A 25457-nucleotide genomic window follows, 5' to 3' on the forward strand; every position below is an offset into this window, starting at 1 on the left:
TGTGTGTGTGTGTGTGTGTGTGTGTGTGTGTGTGTGTGTGTATGTGTGTGTCTGTCTGTCTGTCTGTCTGTCTGTCTCACTCTGTGTCTGTCTATCTGTCTGCCTGTCTGTCTATACGTCTGTCTGTATGAAATTCCCAGAACATGAAGATCTTGCCAAAGTCTCAGACAGATTTCAAAAATAGGCACTTAGGGTTGACAAATTAATAACTCAATCAATAAATCCTAAACTGATGCCCCGGGATCCAACTCAGATGAGCACACTTTATGGTTGCCATGCCGGGTTGTATCATCCTTTTACAGATGGTTTCCATTATAGAAACGGGTTTCAAAACTTGACTTTAAAAGGGTGGGTGTAATGAAAATGAATCATTACCTTGGACACTTGTTGACAAGATCAAATGCAAATCGATTAGGGAAGGTCAATGTAGACATAAAAAGACACAGAGTGTATAGACACAAGTTTGTGGTGACTAGTAACCATGGTGACTAGTAACCATAGTAACTAAGTGTGATTAGATCACCATGTGTGTGTGTTGTGTGTGTGTGTGTGTGTGTGTGTGTGTGTGTGTGTGTGTGTGTGTGTACATGTTCACGAAATGTGATTGACAGTGTAAAACTCTCTCAACATTATCTAAGGAAGCATGCCGTGATGATGTGAGTATGCAATGGGTGGGGCTGCATCTTGGGTTGTGTCCCGGTTGCTATACACTCACCATGTAAACAAGAGATAACGTGCACTATTTACCCTACCAATCTACATGGGGAATCACAAGAGACAGTAGATTAATACCAAAACATGCATCATGACAATGGCAATTGTGGTCAGAGGTATTAGTGAACTCTTAGAAACACACACAAGGTCATCGGATATGTGGATATTGGAGTATTTCGAGACAGTCAGGTGTGTAAAAGGATTGCATTGAGTAAAGCATTCCCATGCATTATGCATGAACCTTGTGCCTCAAACCGACGCATAATGTTCCGATCAGGATAAGCAAATGTATATGCAGGATGACAGGCATCGTTTATGTATGTGTGTTGATGTGATCACATTGTTGGCACTGGAGTTCGAACCCAAAATGCATGCCATATATAGGGCTGGTGACCGACTTGATTGTCTTGTATGCTTGATTGTCTATCCTCTTTTGTCCTGTCTGGGTTGGTTTACATTACTGTTTATCATTTCCTGACCTCTCTCTCTGATAGCCTTTTCCTGATGGCATTGGTATGGGTAATAGCACCAGCACTGTGGTCCAAGAACAGCAGGTTACTTCATCGGTTGATACAACGAATTACCTCACCCTGAACCTTATACGGTTTGGTTGTATTATGAATAGGTACAGCAACTGATGGAAATGGGGTTTACACGACAGGCAGCCACACATGCTCTCACTCAAAGCAATAACAATCTGGAGATGGCGATGAACATCCTCGTTTCAGACTGACTACATGTACTCAAGAGTATTTATTAGGATGGATAGCGAGCATGCTCAGTGTGAGATCTCGATGTTGTTGTGAAGTATGGCAACTGTGTTTTATTACCAACCGTCTCTTCAAGAAAAAATAAATGCTAAGTGTTTACATAAAGTCTATAAGGAGAGATGCGCTACAATGTCGGTCGTACTTACATCTTAGGACAGACTAGAGTCTAAAAAACACTTCAACGGAATTTCCAAGTCTGAAATCTGGAATATTAAACAGGGGGTCTCAAACAAAAGCCTTAGTGTCCAAGTCAAATAATAAAAAAAAATTGAGGAGTTCACATTGTCTGTGCAATGAGAGTGCATCCAATCCAATATAGTTCGGAATTCATGGTCAGGCTCACTAGTCACGACCATATAAAACTTATCTCAAATAATCGTTTAGAATACTACGTCTGAGTGGGCAGTGAGTCTATATGAATGTTTAGAAAACTAGGAGATGTCAGGAGGGCCTCCTGATCTTCCTGGTCGAATTCGCCTTCCGGTCCCGGTAGGTACATATTGAGAAACGCGTCGAGCTCTTGTGGGTGAGCGTCGTCGTCCGGATCCGGATCGTAACTCTGGATCGGCATGAAGAGCATTGGTGGACACGGTTTGTGGTCCGGGTCGGGTGACGGGTAGTCGATGAGGTCCGAGCTGTAGTGATGCACATGCGCGAATGCCAGACTGTTGGATTTGTCACTGACGCTGACAGTGACGTCACCTTCTTGTGGATCGGGCGTCGGATAATCGACTTCTGCAGGTAGATCTCGTAGTGATAACACTTTTCCTGCTGTCGTGAAATCGTCTCGATTCTCGTCGTCGACGACATCGTGCGTGTGGATATCCTCAAGAACAGAGCCGTAGAGAGCACGCGAGAGCGTACTCATTCTTGGTTGAGGCGAATCGCTTTGCTCGAGAGTCGAAATTAGTGGCACGTGGTGACGCACGTGGCGCGGTCCGCACACCGAGCCAACAGCCGCGCCGTGACCCGGACACGGACTGCGCGGCGACTCTGGCGTGACGACTCCCGCTGACGCTCGTTCAGCCGACTGCGGCGGCGTGTCATAAATCGGATAGCTGTAAGTCTGAAAGCCGGGCTGCGGCTGCGGCTGCCCGACCGGATACGCAACCGGATACGCAACACTCTGAGTATGTCCAGGGTACGATGCTGCTGCAACGGACTGTGGATGTACGCCGGGCGCGACGGCGTACTGCTGCTGTTGGTTGTTGTTGCTGCCGCCTCCTCCGTTCGCCTCCTGGTTTCCAGTGTAGGCCGCATTGCCGGTTAGCGAGTACTGATAGGGAGCAGCTGCTGCAGTCGCAGGGTAACAGTTGTAGGGCGCCTGGTAGGTGGCTGCTGCAAACGGGTAGTGAGACTGCTGCTGCTGCTGCGGAGTCGGCCACTGTGATGCTCCATATTGCGCGTACGCGAAGCTCTGCTGCGCCCAGTAGCTACCCGACGGCGCCGCATTGTAGTAATACGTCGTGCTGTTCGTGTATCCGCAGTTTTGCAGCGCAGCCGGAAGGTTGAATGTCGCTGGTAACGCGAACTTGTCCTTTTTGACGTTCTTGTTCTTCCGCCTCGGTCTGTATTTATAGTCGGGATGCTCCTTCATGTGCAGCGACCTCAGCCGCTTTGCCTCGTCCATAAACGGTCGTTTGTCCGTCTCGCTGAGCAATTTCCACGCCGAGCCGAGACGCTTGCTGATTTCCGAGTTGTGCATCTTCGGATTCTCAACGGCCATTTTTCTCCGCTGGCCTCTCGACCACACCATGAAGGCATTCATTGGTCGCTTGATTCGGTCCTCTTTCTGTGCAATGCTCGAGGTCGTCGACATGCTGCGTTGCACACACACACACGTCCGGCAGCAGATCTGGAGAGTGAGTGCGATGGGAGCGAGCGAAAACAGCACCCGTGGGAAGCTTGCGGTTTGCAGACACTAGCTGGTCTCTAATGAGAGCCGGGATTGACGCCTCGTAATCAATCGCACATCAGACCAATCACGAGCCGCGACGTAGTCGGCACCGCCCACGGGCGTGACGTACTCGCAGCGTCAGCCAATGGGCGACCGAGTGGGCGGAATCGCCGCGCTCGCTTATCACCTAAAGTGATTCGATCCGTATCCGGTTCCATGTCATTAGAGATGAGTGGGTGCAATCAAAAATGGAGCGTCCGTCTGGGAATTCCGCCTCGCCGCGTCGAATTCGGGCTTCGCGAGCAGCCGGACGCGCACACAGCGTCACGAATTTTAATGAAAATCTCGTGTTTAGCTTTTCACTCCTCTCTACGGCTTGCAAGAGCGTCACGCACGTAGGCACGCCTACACACTGACGCCTACGACATGCTTGTGAGCCACATGCTTTCTCGCCTCGATTGAACTGTTGGCTGATGAGCGGAGGCAAGCGACAGGCGAAGACGTCGAGCGTGGCTGAAGTGCGAGCGTAGCGACGACAGCCGTTTAGTAACCTCGTTAGTCGCATTATCTTCGCATATCGCGCAGAGGCAACACAGCTCAGGTGATTGCGACGCTCAGGTTACCCGCCCGCACGTGCACGGCTGGAGGCTGGAAACACACCGAGCGTCGGTCGGAAGAGCTTTAGTTTGCTTTGCAAATCAAAACGACCGCCGATGTGTGGCAACAGTCGAGCAACATGCGCAGTCGAGATGCCGAGGTGTTGCACTCTGGGTGTTCATGTAGAGACCTCGTGTGCTGTAGTGTTGCCGACGCGCACGCATCTTGCTGCACTCACGGATGTAGCACACTAACGCAATTTTCTAAATTGCAGAAACCCGCGTCGGGCGTGCGAGCATATTTCGCCAACGATTTGATGTCTTCCGACGTCGCACAGGCAAGCTTGTTGTACACCGTTCGCAAACGAAACCCGCACACGTACATCAATCACTTTCCATTTACTCATCAACATCTGTACACGCCATAGCTCGTTTAGACTGTAGAATTTCCACGTAATGTACGCTATATCTCTAGCTGTAGATACAATAAATACGCTAACCCTACTATATCAAGTGATTCTCTGCTCTCTAGACGCTATGCAAAACATTCCGCACAGGAACCGCTCGCCTGCGGCTCCTACCCGAACTACAGTCTTACAACTGTTATTTCCTCATTATCTGCCAGTCGACGGCTTGATGAAGGTGCGATTGAGTAGCGTCAGCACGCGACGAGCGTCGAGCACGACGAAATCTTCCAGCTGCAAGACCTAAGCGCACGCACGCACGCACACACAAAGAGTCAAATGACTGCATGCCCAGTCAAACCGGCGACCGCAATGCATTTTACCGGGTCTCTAAGGTGCTGCATTTCGAGCACTTCCTCGAGGTGGAACGTACGGCTGAGCACTTCTTTACTCCGCCCTGCAACGTTTTCAAGCATATGATGTCAGAAGACAATCGGGTGTGCCGGACGAGAAACGTACACCACCTTTGTAGTGCATGCTGACTTGGTAGGTTCCAGGTGTATCCGACAGGATCATAAAATAGATATTGTCACGCCTGTGGAGCAAGCATGGTCACCCCAGATAACACAATTGTACACAGGACATACACAGATGCATGCATGCATGCCATACTATTGATGTAACTTCAAAAAATAAAGCCTAACCACGTGATAATTAGCAGCCAGATTTGTCAAGGTAGTCAACCCATCTGGATGCACAGTGGAGGTACGTACCTTGATGCTGGAATGCCTTTGCCTTCCACAACGACTCCTTCTCGTTCGAGTTGTGTAAACGTGACTCTGATTGGAGTCTGAGAGCGACGTCGATAGGCAGAGATACCCTGCTGTAAGAGACCAGAGGAACAATGAGCTATCAGAGTCACTGCAGGTGATATCCCACACACAATCACTCATACAGTGACAAGTATCACACCTTAGTTCCAACTTTCTTTCTAACAGCTTCGAGATATTCTACAAAAACCAGGCAGGAGATTACAATTTTTGTTGCCTTAACTCGTTGGTAAATGATTTCGAGCGTGTCCAATCATCAGCCAGTTGGTCAGTCAGTATGTAGAGGTTTGTGTGTAATAAATGATGTCAGTCGTCAGTCAGTCAGTCAGTCAGTCAGTCAGTCAAGAGCTGCTCGAATATTAACCAGCAAAGGCCTGGCACCTGCTAGTGATGAAACAGTGGCCAAACTATCTCTCAAACACCCTACACGAGATCCCAACACCCCTGTTCCACACTCTGATACCTGCAATTCAATGGCTTTGCCAGCTTCAGTCATTATCAACGTCATTAAAAAGTCCCCTCGAGGTTCTGGAGCAGGCCCTTCGGGCTGGAAGTTTGAACACCTCCGAAATCTTCTAGATAACGCTGTGACCCAGGACGCCTTAGTCAGAGTTCTCTCATCCATTGCTGAAGGAAATCTTCCAAGCCTTGTCACTACCTGGCTGTCTGCTTCCCGATTGATTGCCTTGCCCAAAAGCAGTGGTGATGTTCGACCTATAGCCATTGGCGAGGTTCTCCGCCGAGTCTCAGCTAAGGCTATCTGTCATCACTTGAAATCTGAGTTCTCTGCCTACTTTGCTCCCTTGCAGCATGGGGTTTCAACTCCTGGTGGCTCTGAGTTGGTAACACACCATATTCAATTACTTCTGGAAAGCAGACCGGATTGGGTGCTCGTTAAAACTGACATAAAGAATGCCTTTAACACCATCAAGAGGTCTTCTTTGCACAAGGAAGTTTTATCAAAATTTCCAGCCATCTTGGCCCATTTTGAGCAAATGTATGGAAATTCCAGCCCTCTCGTGTATGTCAAGGGAAAGGAAACGGTGATCATATCTTCTGAAGAAGGTGTGCACCAAGGTGACCCCCTGGGGCCTGTCCTATTTGCCTTAGGAATTCACCCTACAATCACCAAAATTCAAGCTGACTACCCGGAAATAGTAGTCTTAGCCTACCTGGATGACATCTTTTTGCTCGGCAATGAGGGGCCTGTACTTGATTCCTTTGCTAATCTGAAGCTTTCATTGGCTGAAGAATCTGGTTTACTGATTGCTGATCAAAAGTGTCAAATCTACTCTCCAGGGTCCACTGAAATTTTGGCTCCTTTTCCCAGAGCCGTGGAAGGATCTGTGTTACTGGGGACACCCATTGGGAGATTCGACTTTGTTGCATCACAGTGCATCGAGTTCGCCAAGTCAGGCAGCTTGCTTTGCCAAGAGATTGTGTCGCTGGATGACCCTCAGAGCTCCATGCTCCTTTTGAGGCACTGCCACACAACTCGCATGAATCATTTGACAAGAACAGTTCCTCCTTCCTTTCTCAAGCCTGCGGCAACCATCCATGATAGCATAACGCATGCGTCCTTTAGTCACATCATAGGTGTCACCAATACATCTGAGGCTCAATGGTCGCAAGCCATCCTGCCCATAAGAAAAGGGGGATTCGGAATGACTTCAGTCGAAAAAATTTCACCTGTATCTTTCCTAGCAGGTTGGGTACACTCATCAGCAATACTGCCGAAAAGATTCTCATATATCTGGGAAAGCTCACAGTCAATATTAGACAATCTGGGCGCAACTGGACAGAATCTAAAAGATGCTAAGCAGCATATCGATTCTCTCTTGGCGGGCACGCCAAGCACCCTTGGAGGGGTTTGCTTCACTGACTTAACCGATCAGCCCATCAAGCTACAACATCGCATCACGGACGAGTTATCTACAACTAGTCTTCAACACCTTCTGGATCAATCTCAGGATCAACATCAGGCTGCTCGTCTAAGGTCGATTCAAGGTCCTGGATGTGGCTCATGGCTAGAGGCAGCACCTTCCTCAGATAGGCTTGCATTTAAGCCTTCCGAATTTCGGTTAGCGGCTCTTCTGAGGCTGGGATGCCCAATGCCCTTCAAGTCCCTGGCACCTATTTGTGAGTGTGGGAAAGAAGCAGATGATTATGGATACCATTTCTTGACCTGCAAACACGGGGGTGGACCTGTATGGCAACATGACAGTGTCGTAGCAGGCTGGTGCGAGTGCCTCAAGGAGGTGGGTCTTCACCACAGAAAAGAAGTGCGAGACAGGTACACAAACAATAGTAATCGACCGGACATTGTGGTTTTCGATGCTGGAGATGGTTCTAACATTGACCTTGATATTTCACTCTCCCACCCTTGGAGCTGCGAAGCTTTTCCCAGGTCGAGTAGTGAAAGTGGATGTGCTGCATCCAGAAGAGAAGAAAAGAAGAAGGCCAAATACTTAAAAGATCTTTTACCTGGAGGTTCCACCCCTAACTTTGCGCCGTTAGTCTTTGAACATTTCGGTCACTGGGGGAATACTGCGACAGACTACCTGAACACTTTGTCATTGCGATCAAGGGACAGCGACGGAAAATGCAACAAGGCTGAATTCCGTTCCTACTGGAGAAAAAAATTGAGTGTAATCCTACAGAGATGCAATGCTAAAGTCTTGCTGAAGAAGATTGACAGACTTCATTTACAAAGTTCTAGTGCTGATATAGCTTTAGACTGCGAACTTCAAAGTAGCATTCATTAGTGGGTTTTAGATTTCAGTAGCGACTATTATGTTTCGACTTCCTATGATGTACGTAGTGCCTTGTATGTTCAATAAATGATCTTTGTCAGTCAGTCAGTCAGTCAGTGTAATCCTACAGAGATGCAATGCTAAAGTCTTGCTGAAGAAGATTGACAGACTTCATTTACAAAGTTCTAGTGCTGATATAGCTTTAGACTGCGAACTTCAAAGTAGCATTCATTAGTGGGTTTTAGATTTCAGTAGCGACTATTATGTTTCGACTTCCTATGATGTACGTAGTGCCTTGTATGTTCAATAAATGATCTTTGTCAGTCAGTCAGTCAGTCAGTCAGTCAGTTCCTACTGGAGAAAAAAATTGAGTGTAATCCTACAGAGATGCAATGCTAAAGTCTTGCTGAAGAAGATTGACAGACTTCATTTACAAAGTTCTAGTGCTGATATAGCTTTAGACTGCGAACTTCAAAGTAGCATTCATTAGTGGGTTTTAGATTTCAGTAGCGACTATTATGTTTCGACTTCCTATGATGTACGTAGTGCCTTGTATGTTCAATAAATGATCTTTGTCAGTCAGTCAGTCAGTCAGTCAGTTGGTCGAGAGATGCCGACTCTATACCTCGATACGCATCCAATTGTTCGGACAAATAGTTGCCATGTTCTTTGACAGTCTGGTCACAAAGCACGAATAACCATCAGTGTAACTCAAACGAGGTGTGTGTGTGTGTTCGCTCACCTCGTATACTGTCGTAAGGCTCTGTAGCTCTCGCTCTTGTCTCTCTTGTATGCTCTGTTGCTTTGGCAGCAGCTACACACAAAAACAACAACAAAACATACAACAAGTAATAACAAATTTTATATTACAAAGTATGATTGTCTAGGCACATAAACAATTACTAGACATAATTAATCTATAATCTATAAAGTCTAGTGTATTGTGAGACGCATCCCTCCAATACAATAGTCTAGTGTATTGTGAGATGCATTCCTCCAATACAATAGTCTAGTAACGAAAACAGGCAACACCGGCTGCAACTCACTGCATCGTCTATTGTCCACTTACCGCTCTGCATTCCTGATACAAAGCGTGGCCGTCATCGTCTGGCAAGCCGCACTGCTCCTGAGCAGTCAGCACTTGAGACAGAGTGATTTCAGCGTGGACTTGGACGTCGCGACTCGGAGACTGCTGCGCGAGGAGTAGAGCCTTCATCAGAGTCGTCTCCTCGGCACACTGCGGATACTGCAAGAAAAACAAAGCATGAGAAACTCAATGATGGACTCGGGACCCAAACGTGTACAGACCAGTCTGAGCAGTTTCATCAGCAGTTGTTTACACTTTTGTTTGGCTCCTTCTAGTGAGTGGTCTCGTGGTGATTTGAGAGGGCCGATTGAGGGCAATGGATTTGCAAAGTCGCCGGGTTCTGGACAGAAATGTAGATGATGTATGATGTGAAACAAGATGATAAAGAAATGAGAAACACAAAGTCGAGAGCCGAGCTTGTGTAACAACTTGTCCATCTGTATTAGCTAATCCATTGTGTGTCTCTTCAATTCAATACGTTCTTCGTCCATACGTCTGTCTGTTTGTTTGTCTGTCTGTTTGTCTGTCATTTATTTCTTACATCAAACTACCATACAATTCTGCAAAGACCTACAGTAATACAACTAGACTAATGTTCATTGAAAGCTAACATTACAGCAAACTAAACACTTATATATAACTAAGACTAACGAGGAAAAAATTGGGTGCCAAGAGAGAGTCAGGCCTCTCAGACCCACCGCACAACATGCTAAGTTTCTTAGCTATGACTTTAACATTACACTTCTGTAATTGTACGGAGAATCTTTTTCTCCAAAAATCTAAAAATTCCACAGCATTAGGTCTTCCTGCTTCATCTGATGAAAAGGCTGCTAGTTTCTGCAAAAATTTTCTTGCCTCTTCTCCCCATGATCCAAAATGTTCCATAACCAGTGGAACGACTTTGACTACCGAGCCTCCAGGCAGATTGTGTTGTTCGTACTTGGCCATCTTTCTGGTTTCTCTTCGATTAGCTGCAACCCCTGTTGCCTCAGCAGAGCTTGGGAAAACATCTGAGCTCCAAGGGTGTGCCAACGAGATGTCAAGATTAATATTAGCGCCCGACTCAGCATTAAACATGATAATGTCAGGTCTACATCCAGAGTTAGTATACCTGTTTCTTGGCTCACGACAATGGTGAATTCGTAGACTTCTAAGGTACTCCAACCACACTGCAATAGACTCATGGGACCAAATAGGGCCTCCCCCTGTCTTGCAGGTAAGTAAGTGGTATCCACTGTCGTCTAGTGATGCATTGCAATTACAAGACTCTACCCATTTTGAAATGGTGATAGGCAGACCCAATCTCAAACGGCACGCCAAGCAAAATTCACAAGGGTTGAGTGCGATACTGTATGAAGTTGGTAGTGCATGCAACCATGCGCCTGCGCTCTTTCCTTGAAGGGAACGAAACCTTGCTTCATCTCTTGCAGTTGGAGCTGCATCAACCAAGTGCTGGAAATCTTCTTTGAAATTAGAAATGGACAATTGATGTTGTAGCTTTTTAATTCCTTTGTAATCTGAGATCTTCTTGTTGGTTGGAAGGTATGCTCGAAAAGCATGTCCAACGGGGCTAGATGCATCACAAGTGAATTTGTCCATGATGACTTTCAGATGTGGGAAACGAGATGGTAGCTCAGATATGGTATGGGACCACGAAGCAACAAAAGCAGGACCGGAGATGGAAGATAGCGGGGTTAGACCAAATCCACCCATACGAATAGGGAGACATGCCTGTTTCCAGACCTGATCATCCACAAATGTTTCACCAAGAAGATGAACAAATGTTTTTCGTGACTGAAAATCTTGGATGGACATAGCTTCAGATAGCAAGGTAGGCTCCACAGATCTAGCCAAATGATCAAGTCTAGGAATATGACAATGTCTTAGAAGTAGCATTGAACTTTTGCTGATCTTCTAATTTCTTGAGTTGGTCGCAAAGTTGGTCCCCTGAATGTGCAGCCTTAACACACGTTGTAGACACGAAGCTAGATGTACCAACTGGTACACCCAGAAAATCGAACCATCATGACTCACAGGAATTCCGTCAAAGCCAGTGAGATGAGTAACATTGGGACTGAAAACCTCACACTTGGTTTCAGAGACAGACAAAGTGATGGTTGAAAAAGATTTTTTGAGCATATTGAAAGCTGCAAGCACTTTGTCAGGACTACCCAGCAAGAAAACATCATCCAAGTATGCAAGCGACTTCAGGGATGTTGCTTTGTATTTCAGATAAAATAGGATGAATTGTTGTTGCAAAAAGAACTGGTCCTAGTGGATCGCCTTGGTGGACTCCTTCTTGAGATGGAATGACAATTGATGATGATCCTTGTAAATATATAAGAGAGCTAGAGTGACCATACATTTGTTGAATGTGTCTGAACAAGTCAGGAAAGGCCTTAGACACTTTGTTTAACATATCACACCTACTGACTGAATTGAAAGCATTGCGAACATCTGACTTGAGAACGATCCAATCTTGATTAACTTCTAGCATCAGACCAATGTGGTGAGTAAAAGCTCAGTACCGTTCTGTGTTGAGACTCCATGCTGAATAGGTGTAAAATAATCAGCAAACGTTTCTTTCTTCTGTACACAAATTGCTCGAGCAGTAAGACGACGAAGTGCATCTCCAACAGCTATATGACGAACATCTCCATTAGACTTAGGAAGAGCAATCAGTCTGGATGATGACATAAGCTTGGCAATTTCAGGAGGCAGTATACCCTTAGCTATAGCTGAACATGCAGAGAAAAGGCATTTTGCTGTGTTCTCATTATCAATCAATACTTTAAAGTGTTCAAATGCCATCCAGAAGGTCCAACACCAGACCCATGAGGAGTTCTCCGTACTGTATCATAGAAAACATTTTCAGACAAATTGATAGCTGCACTGTGGGACGTGTTTAATAAATCGATACTATTGACCCTAGGAGGATGTTTTGACGTCAGTTTCCTAGCTGTATCTGCTGTAGATGGAGCCAGACCAGCGCTGGTAAGAACTCTAGAGGTCCTTGATAGCTCTCCACAACACACAAGCCGTAGAGGAGCTGCACGATGGGCCTCTTTGTTTCCTTTAGTGGATTTTGCAGCAAGGGAGTCATCCAAACAGACAAGCTCCTCCCACTCCCCGATAGGAATTCCTGATACACCTCCTTCATGTTCTTGATGTCGTGCCGCCCTCCTCTGACGAGAGGCGTAAGAATCATGTTTGTCTGTCTGTCTGTCTGTTTGCTCATCTGTCTGTCTCTCTGTCTTCCTCGTCTGCCTATCTTCCTCGTCATCCACTTGTCAGTCAATTCATCCCTATATCAGCTACCTCCCACCGTTCAACTAACTTCGTTTCATCCCACATAATTTGACTGCAAGACACTCATATGTATTACCTGGCACGGCATCCCACCGGCTGAACAGAGGAAGCGTAAGCTGCACGTCGTCCTTTCGTTTTAGTCTCGCTTCGGGAGGGCCGAGATCCCCGAGAATCTCATTCAAGTGATCAACAGGTTCAGGCGCCTAAACAGAAAGAAATCCGTCAAGTGAAGTAGAAGGACACAACTCACACCGTGTATGTGTGTGTGTGTGTGTGTGTGTGTGTGTGTGTGTGTGTGTGTGTGTGTGTGTGTTTGTGTGTGTGTGTGTGTGTGTGACTGTGTGTGTCCTTGATGTACAGAGTGATCACATAATGTCGTCTCACACTAATCATGTTTCGTATATATTAATCACTATGTATCACTATGTATTCAAACGATAACTGCACAAGTCGTCGTTCACAATGTGATCAGTGCCACATGTTTCTCGAACGTAACAAATGCTCAACAGTCAAATCAATGGCCACACACACAAACACACGCACGCGCATGCGCGCGCGCACACACACACACACACACACTCCATCCCAAAAAATTAGCAAATAATTCGACAATAAGGAGAGACGTAAACACAAACTGTTGACAACAAAATCGATACATTCTTGTAACCAAAATCTGTTGCTTACCAAAACGTGCTTATACGTGACCAGCAAGTCGTGAATGAGGTAGATCTCATTGAGTGTGATGTCGATGGACACCTCCGGCTGGCAGAGTGCCAAATACTGTTCCAGCTGCAAGGAAGAGATAAGAGCGATAAGCGACGTGTAAACGTATGCCAAAGATGGCATGTCGACGGTTCACAGGCAAGTGTCATGCATGAAGTGCGAGATCTCGTAGCCACTCAACACATTAGTAAGTGTCAACAGATAGAATGGCCACACACACACACACACACACACACACACACACACACACACACACACACACACCTTACATGTATCTATGTATCTAGTCAAAATGGAGAAAACTCAGATTTTTAGTGGCGTTGCGTGTGCGGTCGTCACATTTTCTGTTTACGAAATTTGGCGCAATGCCAGCCTCGTGTGTATGTCACGTGTATGTCACGTGATCAGAGTTGCAAGAAAGCAAGCCATTGGTGTTGCCGTTGAAATCGAATTAGAGGGTAGCTGTGGGCAACAAAAGCAAGTCTCATGGTTGTTAGTAAAATTAATTAAGCAGGCGAGCACGACTGAGTGCCAATAAGGATGTGTTGACTATGAAACTTTTCGATCCTCGTTTGTCACAAAATCTTTGTCGCCAAACTGAGTGCAAATAATAATTATGTTTATCGGTACACTTGATGCACCTCAAGTATGTAGACTCATGTGCAAAGGTTTTTCTTGTGATGACTAATGCCTCCCATGCTGGGCTTGCTGGCTGGTTGTTGGGTGCCCAGATGGGGTAAAGATGTTAATGGCTCATCATGGAGGGTGTAATGATACTCCATATGGTGATCCGGTGACTAACAAGATTGGTATTGGTTGATGGTATTAGGGTAGTCGCCGACTTTGGAACTGCATGCCCGATGGAGTAGTGATCGTCGGGTGGTGGCTGGAAAGGTGAAGGTCTGTTGATGGTTGTGTGTGTGTGTGTGTGTGTGTGTGTGTGTGTGTGTGTGGGTTGTGTGTGTGTGTGTGTGTGTGTGTGTGTGTGTACATGTGCGTGACTGTGTGTGTGTGTGTGTGTGTGTGTCCACATGTGCGTGATTCTGTGTGTGTGTGTGTGTGTGTGTGTGTGTGTGTGTGTGTGTGTGTGTGTGTGTGTATGTGTGTGTGTGTGTGTGTGTGTGTGTGTGTGTGTGTGTGTGTGTGTGTGTGTGTGTGTGTGTGTGTGTGTGTGTGTGTGTGACATCCTACTCAGCAGTCCCACCAATCACTCATACCCAAACCACCATAACAGAGATTGTGGCCACAACTACCCTGCACATAATCACCCTTCCATTACCACTTCTACTTATTCACATCTATTCAAGCACTTACTGTCCCATTATACCATAAGTTCCTCCACTAAATGTCTGTTGTCACTAAATGTCTGTTGTTATAGAGCCACAGCTAGGTGGGTGTTCTGTGTACAAACAAACAGAGCTCTAGATTGCTTTTGTTTCCTTTGTGCAGGTGTCTGATGGAGTACAATCAGATACAATTACCATGGAAGGTCTCCTCGTTCCTACACACACACACACACACACACACACACACACACACACACACACACACACACACACACACACACACACACACACACACACACACACACACACACACACACACACACACATGGACAAGACACCAAATGTGATATTATTCAGTAGGTGGGTGGAATGGCCAAACGAATTCCTAGACTACCCAAACGTTCTAATGATTAATATCAATACTGCATAGACAAAGTACCTACAATCCCTAGAGTTTAAAATAGCAACAAAAACATGGTCAACAGACAAGCATAGAAGCCCTTACAAAGAGCAGACAAACACAAACAGAAAGAACAAAGACATAACGAGACATGCAAGAATGGTTTACACAGTCGGAAACCACAACAGTCAACAGACCTCCCGCAATGCTGTGTGTGTGTGTGTGTGTGTGCATGTGTGCGTGTGTGTACATGTGAACTTGTTGTGCTTTCCGAAAACCTCCGATTTACACCACAAGTTCTATTGCACTCAAACATCACTCTCATCAATACTCACCTCCATGTCACTATGAAAGTCTGGTACATCACATAACTCATTCAGGAAGGTCTAGATAACACAATAGATACACATCATGTGTGGATCATTCAATGTGTATGAAGATGGAGATGAGACGTACACGCATTCTCGCTTGTTGTGCATGAATGAACGGCTTGAACGGTTGCATGTATGATTCCTTGACTGCGGCACTGGCGTGAGACTGGTTGGCAACGCTTTGAAGGATTTTGGCAACCTAGAGGATGATGAATATGCAGTTAATGTTATTGTTGTATATGAGGAGAGAGTAAGGTTATACACGATTGCCACACAGATAGAGTGTATGTATAGGTGGGTGGGTGGAATGGCAAAGCAAACAGGTAAAGCAGTGAGTCATGCATAAGTGTGCACACACACAACACACACACACAACACACACACACACACACACACACACACACACACAACGTTTATAAAATTTATAAATAGATAATAACTAGTAACTGAACCTGTGTTTACACCGTCGATTCTATAGCTATGAGCCTTCAAAGTCATGAACACCACCTATGGGTGTTAATTGTCGCGAAGAATTACGAATATACACGCTATTTTCTTTCTAGAGTGTTACCTGTAAAATGTATCTAAAACCGTACATAGTGAATGTCGTTTCACGTGACCACGAAGACTGTAAATAGTCTAGTCGTAAGTAGAGTCAAGACATAAAATCTCTCATGGTTACGTATTGTTAGATTCCCATATAAATATCGTAAAACAACGAAAGCGATCGATTTCGAGTCAGCAGTTGCAGACAGGTGAGTTCTGTTGTTTACTTCCGACAGATCCTAGCAATCTCAAACATGAATTACACTGTTCTGGTAATAAAACTCTCTCAAGGAAGTTTCGCGCCTACGGATGGCTGTTCGTTCATTGTCTTGGGTTGCCACGTACGACATAAAGGAATTAATGTTTCGTGACTGGGCCACACAAAGGAGGCATGGCACATTCCTGCAGCGTGACAGACATAGCCAGCCAGCCAGCCAGCCAGCCAGGCACACAGTCCCCAGACTGGATTTCGGTTCAGCCCTATACGTTTAGAGTATGCTACTCGCCAAGTCTCGTGACCTTTACAAAGTCCCTTTTCTTATAGGCTCATAGCTGAAAATAAATTACATAACAGATCATTTAGTATTCGTGTACTGACACACATCACACACCATCTAGAATACAAACTAATGTGGCAAACAGCTGTATGAATTCACAACCCACTTACAAGCGTCATATTTCTTCTCGCACTATACCGAGGTTGATGGGGAATCAATCTATACGCTACACAGCAATGGCACAGTCACTATACATTATCAACACAATACGACAACAACACTGGCTACCGTGAGGAGTTACGATCGACGGATTAAGAAATCGAAGTACATAGAAACCGCCGATGAGAGACGTCACGTTCTCTTCAGTTGCTTCGGGAAAGTGTTGCTATACAATGGAAAACGATCGAGCATGAAGACTAAAGGCAAGTTATGGAAATGGTGACTCTTGTGTGGGATAAACAAACAAACGGAACACACAAACAGGTAGACAAATAGATAAACAAACAAATGAACACACAAACAGGTAGACAAACAGATACACAAACAAACAAACAAACAGACAGACACAGATAAACAAACACACAGACAAACAAACACACAAACAGACACAGATAAACAAACACACAAAGAGACAAACACACACACAGATAAACAAACACAGAGACAAACACACAAACAGCTAACAAACACAAAGAGAGACAAACAAACACACAAAGAGACAAACAGATAAACAAACACACAAACAGACACACATAAACAAACATAGAAACACATAAACAAACATAGAAACACACAAACAGATAAACAGTTACATACAAACAAACAAGTAGACAAACAGACAAACAAATGTACCTGCACAAGCTGCTTGATAGCTTTACATAGCCATCGGATGCCGTAAGGAACGTCTTCAATAGACCTAACAATCGTGTCTAGAAATGAAGTCGCAACTCCTTCCAGCTTTCGGCTATGTGCAAAGGAGTCAAGGATAATAATTATTGTGAGCACACACACACACACACACACACACACACACACACACACACACACACACACACACACACACACACACACACACACACACACACACACACAGAGAGAGAGAGAGAGAGAGAGAGAGAGAGAGAGAGAGAGAGAGAGAGAGAGAGAGTGGAAGGCCAGACGTCTATGTTGCGGAATCATTCTGCATGCCAGCAGCAGAATTAGATATTTTTGCTCTATCACATCCATTCAGCAAAGACATCCAATCTAGAGCTGCTTCTATTGATGGGGCTGTGGCATCCAGAAGAGAAAAGATTAAACGCACAAAGTATGACTCCCAGCTGCTACCAGGAGGGTATGCACCAACAGCAATCTCTTTGGTACTTGAACATTATGGCAGATGGAGTGATGAGGCTCAACAGTTTTTAAAGACTCTTTCTCTCATGTCTTATGATGAGGACAGTCGTCAGAATGCATCCAATTTTACAACATATTGGAGACAACGTTTATCAGTTCAGTTACAACAATGTAACGCTACAGTGATTTCCAGGAAGACATCCCGCTTACTGGAACATACAAGGAAAGTGAAGAGAATGAACAATATACACAATTATCAATGTGCTTTACTGTACAGCCCTACATAGGGCTGGTTTCTGTAGAGTTTTAGTTTGGTAGAGATTTTATGCGATTGGGACAGTAGAGTTGCTTAGTTGTGTTGAATGTAGATTTCAATGTTGACAATATATGTATTGGACAGACAGACAGACACAGACATCCACACGCACGCGCGTGCACACACACACACACACGAGAGCATGATATGTTCTGCCACTCGATTTCTCACTCCTTCATGTTTTTCTGCCTAAAGCAAATTTTGCAATTACTCAATAGTTACACAACCGGAACACGTACGGCGGCCGACTCACAGCTGCCATCTTTTCTGAAAAGCTTGTATGCTCGGAATGCACTTCGCCACTTTCAATCATCTCCTCATAAACCTATAATATGCAATACGTATGAGAATTTGGCTGGTAGGATGTTTGTGTTGACTTGAGTGGAACAATTGTTAGGATTATGTATACAAGTAAATACAAATGCCACACAAACAAACAAACAAACAAATACATGCAGTGACACACACACAAGTGCGCGTGCATGCACACACGCACAGACACACAGACAGACTGGAGGAAGAGATTCGCCAACCAACTCCAAAAACACCATAGTAAGACCCTTACAAAGAAGTTCTCCTCAACGAATACAGCTGCAGGAAGACTTCAGCTCTCAGTGAACAGTCATAAACATTAGAGACCGGGACCATAGATCCCTTTCGTCTAGTCGTAATGTGTATGTGTATTTAGTGCGTATATAGTGTGCATTGTAGTTTTACAAGTTTTTCATGCATGTACTAGATGTAATGGACACGTAGATTAGCTATTGCTTTGATGCTATAGTTCATTTATGAAAAATATATGTATTGACAGACAGACAGAGAGACAGACAGAGAGACAGACAGACAGAGAGACAGACAGACAGACAGACAGACACACACACACACACACACACACACACACACACACACACACACACATTCTTTGCTGCTAAAAAAGGAAGTTACATAAGTACTCTGCACACCGCCACTCAATGAATGAATGGAATACTTCAAACTGTGAGTGTCATACAATAACACATACCTTTCTAAGATCCTTAGCTAACAAAGCAGCCACTCAAGCGACAGTCCCAACAAAAGGCAACAACATTTTGTAAACCTCAAATTTGTCAACAAGGTCAACAGAAATAAACCCAAAAATCAGAGACAAGAGAGACAACACCATGCCTCTTGATTCCTACTCATTGACAACATCCTGGCAAAGACAGCAATCCAATCAACTCAATACATTACACCATCATCTCTCTAGTTTAATCCATCAGTAGCGATGCACTCCAGTATGGCCATCACCACACATGCAAGCACCACATAGGGCAGTTAACTAGATGCCATACAAGACATCAATAGCAACTAACAAAGCCACCACCAGACAACAACTGACCATCTTTAAAACCCCCGAGTTCTTATTAAACTCCACCCAAACCACTAAATGAGAAATTAGACACACAGCTATAACAACTGCAGCAGTAGCATGAGATCAACTGACTGCACTGCATGGCCTACATTTGACATTTGAAGTCAGAGGACAGAGTGTCATGATTTAGTGCCAAGGATGCCGCAACAAAAGCCAGACGAGTGATTTTCATTCCTACTTCATATCGTGTTTAGACTTCAGTTAATGCATTGTGACAACAAATTCAAACTCATCTGATATGGTCCCTCTACACAACTGGGTTGGTGTCATACCAACTGGTACAGTAAGGTACACACACTGTATACTGTCACTATATGCTCTACACAGTGTATGCTCCTTGTGTCATTAGAGGTTGCTCGCTGCATGCATAACATACCAGGGAGTCCACACTCACCGCACACACTACACTATGGCTTTAGTGCAGGTGCATTCTCATTCAATTACAAGACAGTAAACATCCTAGATTTCTGACTATCACTCTTAGTATCCAAGTTGTTGTCTCATATATCAGGCAGGCATTTGGGTCCCACAGTGGGACTTCCTGATACAGGAAAACTTCTGTGTAGTCTCCTCAGTTGACCCTTTGACCTTTAGATGAATTGTTGACCCCATTTGTAAGTCACCTTCCATCTGCATTACTGGTATCTCTCACAGGTTAGACAAACTGATGGACTAGAAAGGTCATGGATATCTGATGCAATAGACATAATAAAAAATGAGGTTGTAGGCATACACCTTCACTTGCTCTTGACTGTGTGACACTTACAGCTTCTGGGTGCAGGAATGAAAAGGCGCTACAGATTAAAAAGGAGCAAATGGAGAGAACACCCATCTTGCCTTGTTAACCTAATGTCCTAAACGGTTTAGAGAAGTACAATCTCAAATGGTTTAGACAAGTGTAAAATGGCGTTTGACCATAAACAACCTTGTAAGCCACATTTTCATGGCCCCACACATACACAACAATTTACATCATGGTAAACTCTTTATGAAGAAAGACATGCCCCCACCTTCCATCAGTTACTGTCTACACTTAATGTTGCAAGCATATGCAGTCTGATGAGAGATGTGCAAGCAGTGTACTTCAATACCTGACCTACACACTTCACTCTCAACTTTCCATAGTCTCCTCCTACAGAAGTGTATGCCAAGAAGTCTCACACTTTGACTTAAAGTGTCAGCTGACGATTCACTGGGCAGGAGAAGACACATCCACATAAACTTGAAACATGCCACTAAGTTGTGTCATAACGGAAGTAGAACAAGGGTTCTTAGGATGCACCACATTCTATGACCTACAGTCTCTATTTCTAGTATAACAAGAAATACCACATTTCCATCTGCCACATCAGTTTCGGATGCCATGACGATGATGGTCTGTGCTCCACCCATTTCAGATCACATGCAACAAGAAAAAGATCAAGAAATCGGTTTCTCATTCAACAGCAAGCTATCTCAAAACGGTACATGATAAAAAGTGTAGTTTCCGGCACGATTTCAAGTTCACGTGGCCATGTCTGTGCGTGCATGTGTATTCGTGAGCGGGCACCTTTATCCTTGAAAGCAGCCACTACATACTAACCCTGAAAGCAGCCACTACATACTAACCCTGAAAGCAGCCACTGCATACTAACCCTACGATATCTTATACTCTGTACTGTACATGTATCATACATATGTCATACATACACCATGTACATACATTGATACATACATATAAACATACATACATACATATAAACATACATAAATACATATAAACATACATACATACATTTTTTGGTTACAAGAACCTCTAGAGCCCATGCTATGTGTAGCATTAAAAATGGCTACATACATACACTTCGATATAAAAACATACATACAATGTAACATACATACTTACATACATACATACATACATACATACATACATATTATACTTTATATAGATAGATATCTACCTACAGGCATGTCACACTTGCCCTAATTAATCAGTTGCATGCCCTATCTGAGGCTGTCACATATCAACTTTCTGTCAGTCTTTGTTGTATAATGGTATCAGATCCTATCACCTTGTGTGATTATTTTTATCCCTTGCCCTCAACAATGCTGAGCCACCAGGTTTGGGCTACAAACCAAGTGCTCATCAGGCTTCCCTGTACACTGCACACTAATGTCTATGCTACCCCATAATCTCATCATCATAACTCACGAATGGATGAGTAATACAATTCAATCTATATACACGTGTGTGTGTGTGTGTGTGTGTGTGTGTGTGTGTGTGTGTGTGTGTGTGTGTGTGTGTGTGTATGTGTGTGTGTGTGTGCCACTGGAAATCACTGCATGATATCTGTCTCGACTTGCCTTGATTGGGTTGATCTCGAGCGAGTCAGTTCTGTTGGCCAACTCAACAACAATTTCCTTCAGGGCATTTCTCAGGTACTCCTCACCAGGACCACGCCTACACAAAAGAAAGCATTGAACAAGACGTGTGGCACACTGAGTCAACAAGCATTGGAATAAGGAGAGAAACCACAATCAATGGAAAAGGCAACCACAGTATCTGCTTTCCCTCTCTGGATCCTTAGCACTTGACATGCTTCTTCTGACTCTAATGCAGTTTGCCCAGAGCAACTCATTTCATGCAGTAATAATAAAACCACCAAACCAGATCAGACAGTGATCTGGTATCAGTGGTCGACATGCTCATGCTGTTGATCCTTCTCTAGATTCTAGATCTCACAGACACACACACACACACACACACACACACACACACACACACACACACACACACACACACCTCGTGTATGTTGTCATCATACGAGTAATCGCCGTGTTGGCCCTTAATAGGCTGGTAAACTCGGTTGCCTCCTGGAATTCATACTTCAACGCCAATTCAAACATCGACAGCAGAAGATGCTCCTCGCGAGGCTCATACTGATTTCCATACACGCTGAACATCACAGCCTCGAGAAGACCTAGAGAAAAAAATTTCGAAATAAATTTCAATGTGTGATAAATAGTAAAAGTGCAAGATGAAAGGTCTCACCATCGATCTGATTCAGTGACACGGATCGTGTTAGTTTAGCAAGGTACTCAGGCACCGTTTGAAGAAGAAAGAACAAGTTGCTGTAATGCTACATCAACAACAACAGATTCCATCGACGTACTGTACGACATCTTGATACACACAGACACAGACGCACACGCACGCACACACACACACACACACACACACACACACACACACACACACACACACACAAACACACACACACACACACACACACACACACACACACACACACACACACACACACACACAATCAACCCGTCACTTGACGACGCTAACCTGACGCTTCATGTCGTCCCTCAACGAACCTAAAACACACCATCACGCATTGAAACAAAAGCCAAGAAAATCAGACGATACGCCCACAAACTAAAACGACCCCAAAATCACCTTGTAGCTCGAGACTCTCACCCTCAAAGCGGTCAGCAAGCTCCTAGACGAGAAAACAGGACACTAACCGGGTGTACGGCTTAAAACATTGTCGGATACCGAATGTTTTACTTGTGGCTACAATGTAGCTACAACCGCAAACCGCAAAGTTTGCTCACCTCGATTGATATCTTGTGGTTGATAAGCAGCGCGATTCGCTGCTCGAGAAAGCGAACGTCGCGCTCGAGCACGAAATTCTTCTTGCTCAGTTGCGAGATAGTCGTCTTCAGCTCCTTCAACTGGCGCTGAACTGGTGGGAAAATGGGATGAAAAAGAGTGTGCGGCACGCCCACGGTTAGAAAGCTGGGCGCCAAGTGTCAGTCTTACCAGCGAGGAAGGCGTCTTCTTCGCGTAGTAGGCTTTCTGCGGCGGCCATTGGGATGCTGGGAGATGGGATTTGTTGTTGAGGTATTGAGATATGGGGCTGGAAAGGAGAAAGAGGAAAGAGAGAGAGAGAGAGGAAGGTCGATGACGTTTGATTGACCGCAAAGGTATGAGTTGAGTCACAACATCGTTGAGTGCCACCCCGGTGCCGAATGACTCGACGGCGACACGAACTCGGTCTGAACGCTTGATGTCACTGCAGTTTCCTAAAACGGGTACACACGTCGGACCGCCTCTGCATGCGGATATCCCGGATGTGTGTTTCTGTGCGGGGGTTGGATTGAGCGGATGCGCGCCTCGAGAGGTGACTGCGTGGGAGCTAGAATGCAGTTTTTACGATGGTAGACGTTTTGGAGTTCTGACGTGCACGTCGGTGTGATGGTTGGCCGAGAAAGTCGGTAATCTGATGGCCGGCGTGCGCGCGCTAAACGTCCGAGGGTATGGTGTCTCTAGCTTGAGTCTGTAAATTATGCGACGTAGCGTTACCGTTGGAGGGTAGACGTGATTACGTCTAATCAAGGACTTGGAACTGAGCATTAGTGCTACCGTTCTGGATGCTGTTTCCGAGAAATTGTGACGAAAATATGATTTTCTACATGCATGCACGTGAAGTGAGTGAGTCTGCATGTCTACACCAGACTGTAGATGTGTGACGCATATAGTTGCTACTGCTCTGCTTTTTGTCGTAAAATTAAAGCACCAACTGGCTTTCCTCTCTAGACACACAAGTATATGTTATCTAGTAGTAATTAAAATTTTTGTGCAACTGTAGAGGTCCACGACTAAAATTATACTGCATGTGCTGTACTACTGTATCTACATTTGGTTACTGTACCACTGCACTACTGTATCTACATTTGGTTACTGTACTACTGCACTACTGTGCTACTACTGTATCTACATTTGGTTACTGTACCACTGCACTACTGTATCTACATTTGGTTACTGTACTACTGCACTACTGTGCTACTACTGTATCTACATTTGGTTACTGTACGTACTACTGTACTACTGTATTACTGTACTAAAATCTGTACTACTGCACTACTACTGTACAACAGTACAACTGCATGTACTACTGTACTAAAATCTGTACTACTGTACTACTGTATCTACATTTACATGATTACATCCCAGCAACACATTTCTAGACTACTAATTGTGTGTTGCACTCAGTTGCATCATCTACATAGAATTAATTAGGGATTCTGGAAGTTAGTTGAATGGAAATGGCATATGCATGGGTATGGGTTGTCTGTTAATAAGTTATGAGAGAAGCAAGAAGACCACAGACTGAAAGGACTACAGACTAAACATTTTAGAATTACCATGGACATGTATGATGAATACAATCAAGTAAATTTTTTAACCCAAATGTTTCCACTTGATTTTTATTTTAACTTTTTATTTCAATAGTAAAATATTATTATCGTTTAATTTTAAAAAGGTGTGTCTAGATCTCATGAACAATTGAGATGCAACAAAAATATGTGAAGATCAAGTAGTCAACGGTTATACAAGTAAATGTATGTCACTGATCACTGTGTGTGTGTGTGTGTGTGTGTGTGTGTGTGTGTGTGTGTGTGTGTGTGTGTGTGTGTGTGTGTGTGTGTGTGTGTGTGTGTGTGTGTGTGTGTGTGTGTGTCAATGTGTGTGTGTGTGTGTGTGTGTGTGTGTGTGTGTGTGTGTGTGTGTGTGTGTGTGTCAATGTGTGTGTGTAATAGTCATTCAACCAATTGAATCTCGCATCACTGCAACAGCATAATCTAAAAATTTTTAAAATTTATGAAATTGTTAAAAATTTTAAGACAAAAAGTTGCAGTAAATACACACATCTCTAGTGAACAATAAAAACATTTCACACACGGTACTGTACCATTCAAATATAGAAATACCTGCAAACCTACTAACTTAATTACTGTTTTTGCCTCTGAGGCGTTGACACAATCACAACACTATGTAGGTACAAAGTGGTAAACTGATACAATCGGTGTAAACGTGCGTAAATACGTCGTGCTAACAAGGTGAGAATGCAACGCGGGGATAACGTGTTGCGACGCAACAAGACTCGATGACTAACGAGGAACACCCAACGAGTGGGGGCTATGCTTGCACTTCCGGGTGACTTGCACTTGTCATTATCAGATTGGGAAATCTCTGTTGGTCACATCCTGGTTGTGACACCTTGAAAGTGCAACTGCACTTACTCACAATAAAAAAGTAGACATATTCGGACACAACAAACGTAGGGTCTACGTCAGGCTTGTCGTTTCCATGGTAATGAAATTGTGGTACCAGACACAAAAATGGTAATGATAAAATATATTATAAATATAAAATA

At 44.4% G+C, this 25457-nt stretch overlaps 4 protein-coding genes across 5 annotated transcripts in view; 1 reads left to right on the plus strand and 3 right to left on the minus strand.

Annotated features, from left to right (window-relative positions):
* LOC134196182 (ubiquitin-associated domain-containing protein 2-like) overlaps positions 1–1586 on the plus strand; it is a 5982-nt gene extending 4396 nt beyond the window's left edge. Inside the window, exons 8-9 of the mRNA XM_062665254.1 lie at positions 1209–1268; positions 1340–1586. Of these exons, the coding sequence (XP_062521238.1) occupies positions 1209–1268; positions 1340–1447 (168 nt within the window). The 3' untranslated portion in view covers positions 1448–1586. The remainder of the gene's footprint in view (positions 1–1208; positions 1269–1339) is intronic.
* A 93-nt stretch (positions 1587–1679) lies between these two features.
* Positions 1680–3404, minus strand: LOC134196181 (transcription factor SOX-1-like). Its single transcript, XM_062665253.1, has one exon. The coding sequence runs from the start codon at positions 3301–3303 to the stop codon at positions 1873–1875; it is 1431 nt and encodes a 476-aa protein (XP_062521237.1). The 5' UTR covers positions 3304–3404; the 3' UTR covers positions 1680–1872.
* Positions 3405–4357: 953 nt separating this feature from the next.
* On the minus strand, positions 4358–23332 carry LOC134196913 (uncharacterized). 2 transcript variants are annotated; one of them, XM_062666134.1, is made up of 25 exons: positions 23060–23329; positions 22852–22982; positions 22694–22736; positions 22583–22611; positions 22280–22367; positions 22031–22208; positions 21592–21688; positions 18088–18159; positions 17981–18023; positions 17036–17148; positions 16472–16568; positions 16354–16409; positions 15226–15339; positions 15105–15155; positions 13045–13149; positions 12437–12563; positions 9273–9391; positions 9034–9210; positions 8707–8778; positions 8590–8641; positions 5354–5391; positions 5155–5264; positions 4906–4976; positions 4765–4838; positions 4358–4684 (listed from the first exon to the last, which is right to left on the minus strand). In XM_062666134.1, the coding sequence occupies exons 1-25, from the start codon at positions 23106–23108 to the stop codon at positions 4592–4594; spliced, it is 2199 nt and encodes a 732-aa protein (XP_062522118.1). In that variant the 5' UTR covers positions 23109–23329; the 3' UTR covers positions 4358–4591. The 2 variants fall into 2 exon arrangements, 1 of the variants encoding a protein (XP_062522118.1); XR_009972574.1 differs by lacking the exons at positions 4358–4684; positions 5354–5391 and having other exon boundaries at positions 4770–4838; positions 23060–23332.
* LOC134196914 (uncharacterized) lies at positions 9403–12430 on the minus strand. The gene has a single exon (XM_062666135.1). It carries the CDS (start codon positions 10945–10947, stop codon positions 9682–9684), a length of 1266 nt encoding a protein of 421 aa, XP_062522119.1. The 5' UTR covers positions 10948–12430; the 3' UTR covers positions 9403–9681.
* Positions 23333–25457: the final 2125 nt, after the last annotated feature.

The sequence above is a fragment of the Corticium candelabrum genome, chromosome 21 (assembly GCF_963422355.1).
Source record: "Corticium candelabrum chromosome 21, ooCorCand1.1, whole genome shotgun sequence".
NCBI classification, from domain to species: Eukaryota; Metazoa; Porifera; class Homoscleromorpha; order Homosclerophorida; family Plakinidae; genus Corticium; species Corticium candelabrum.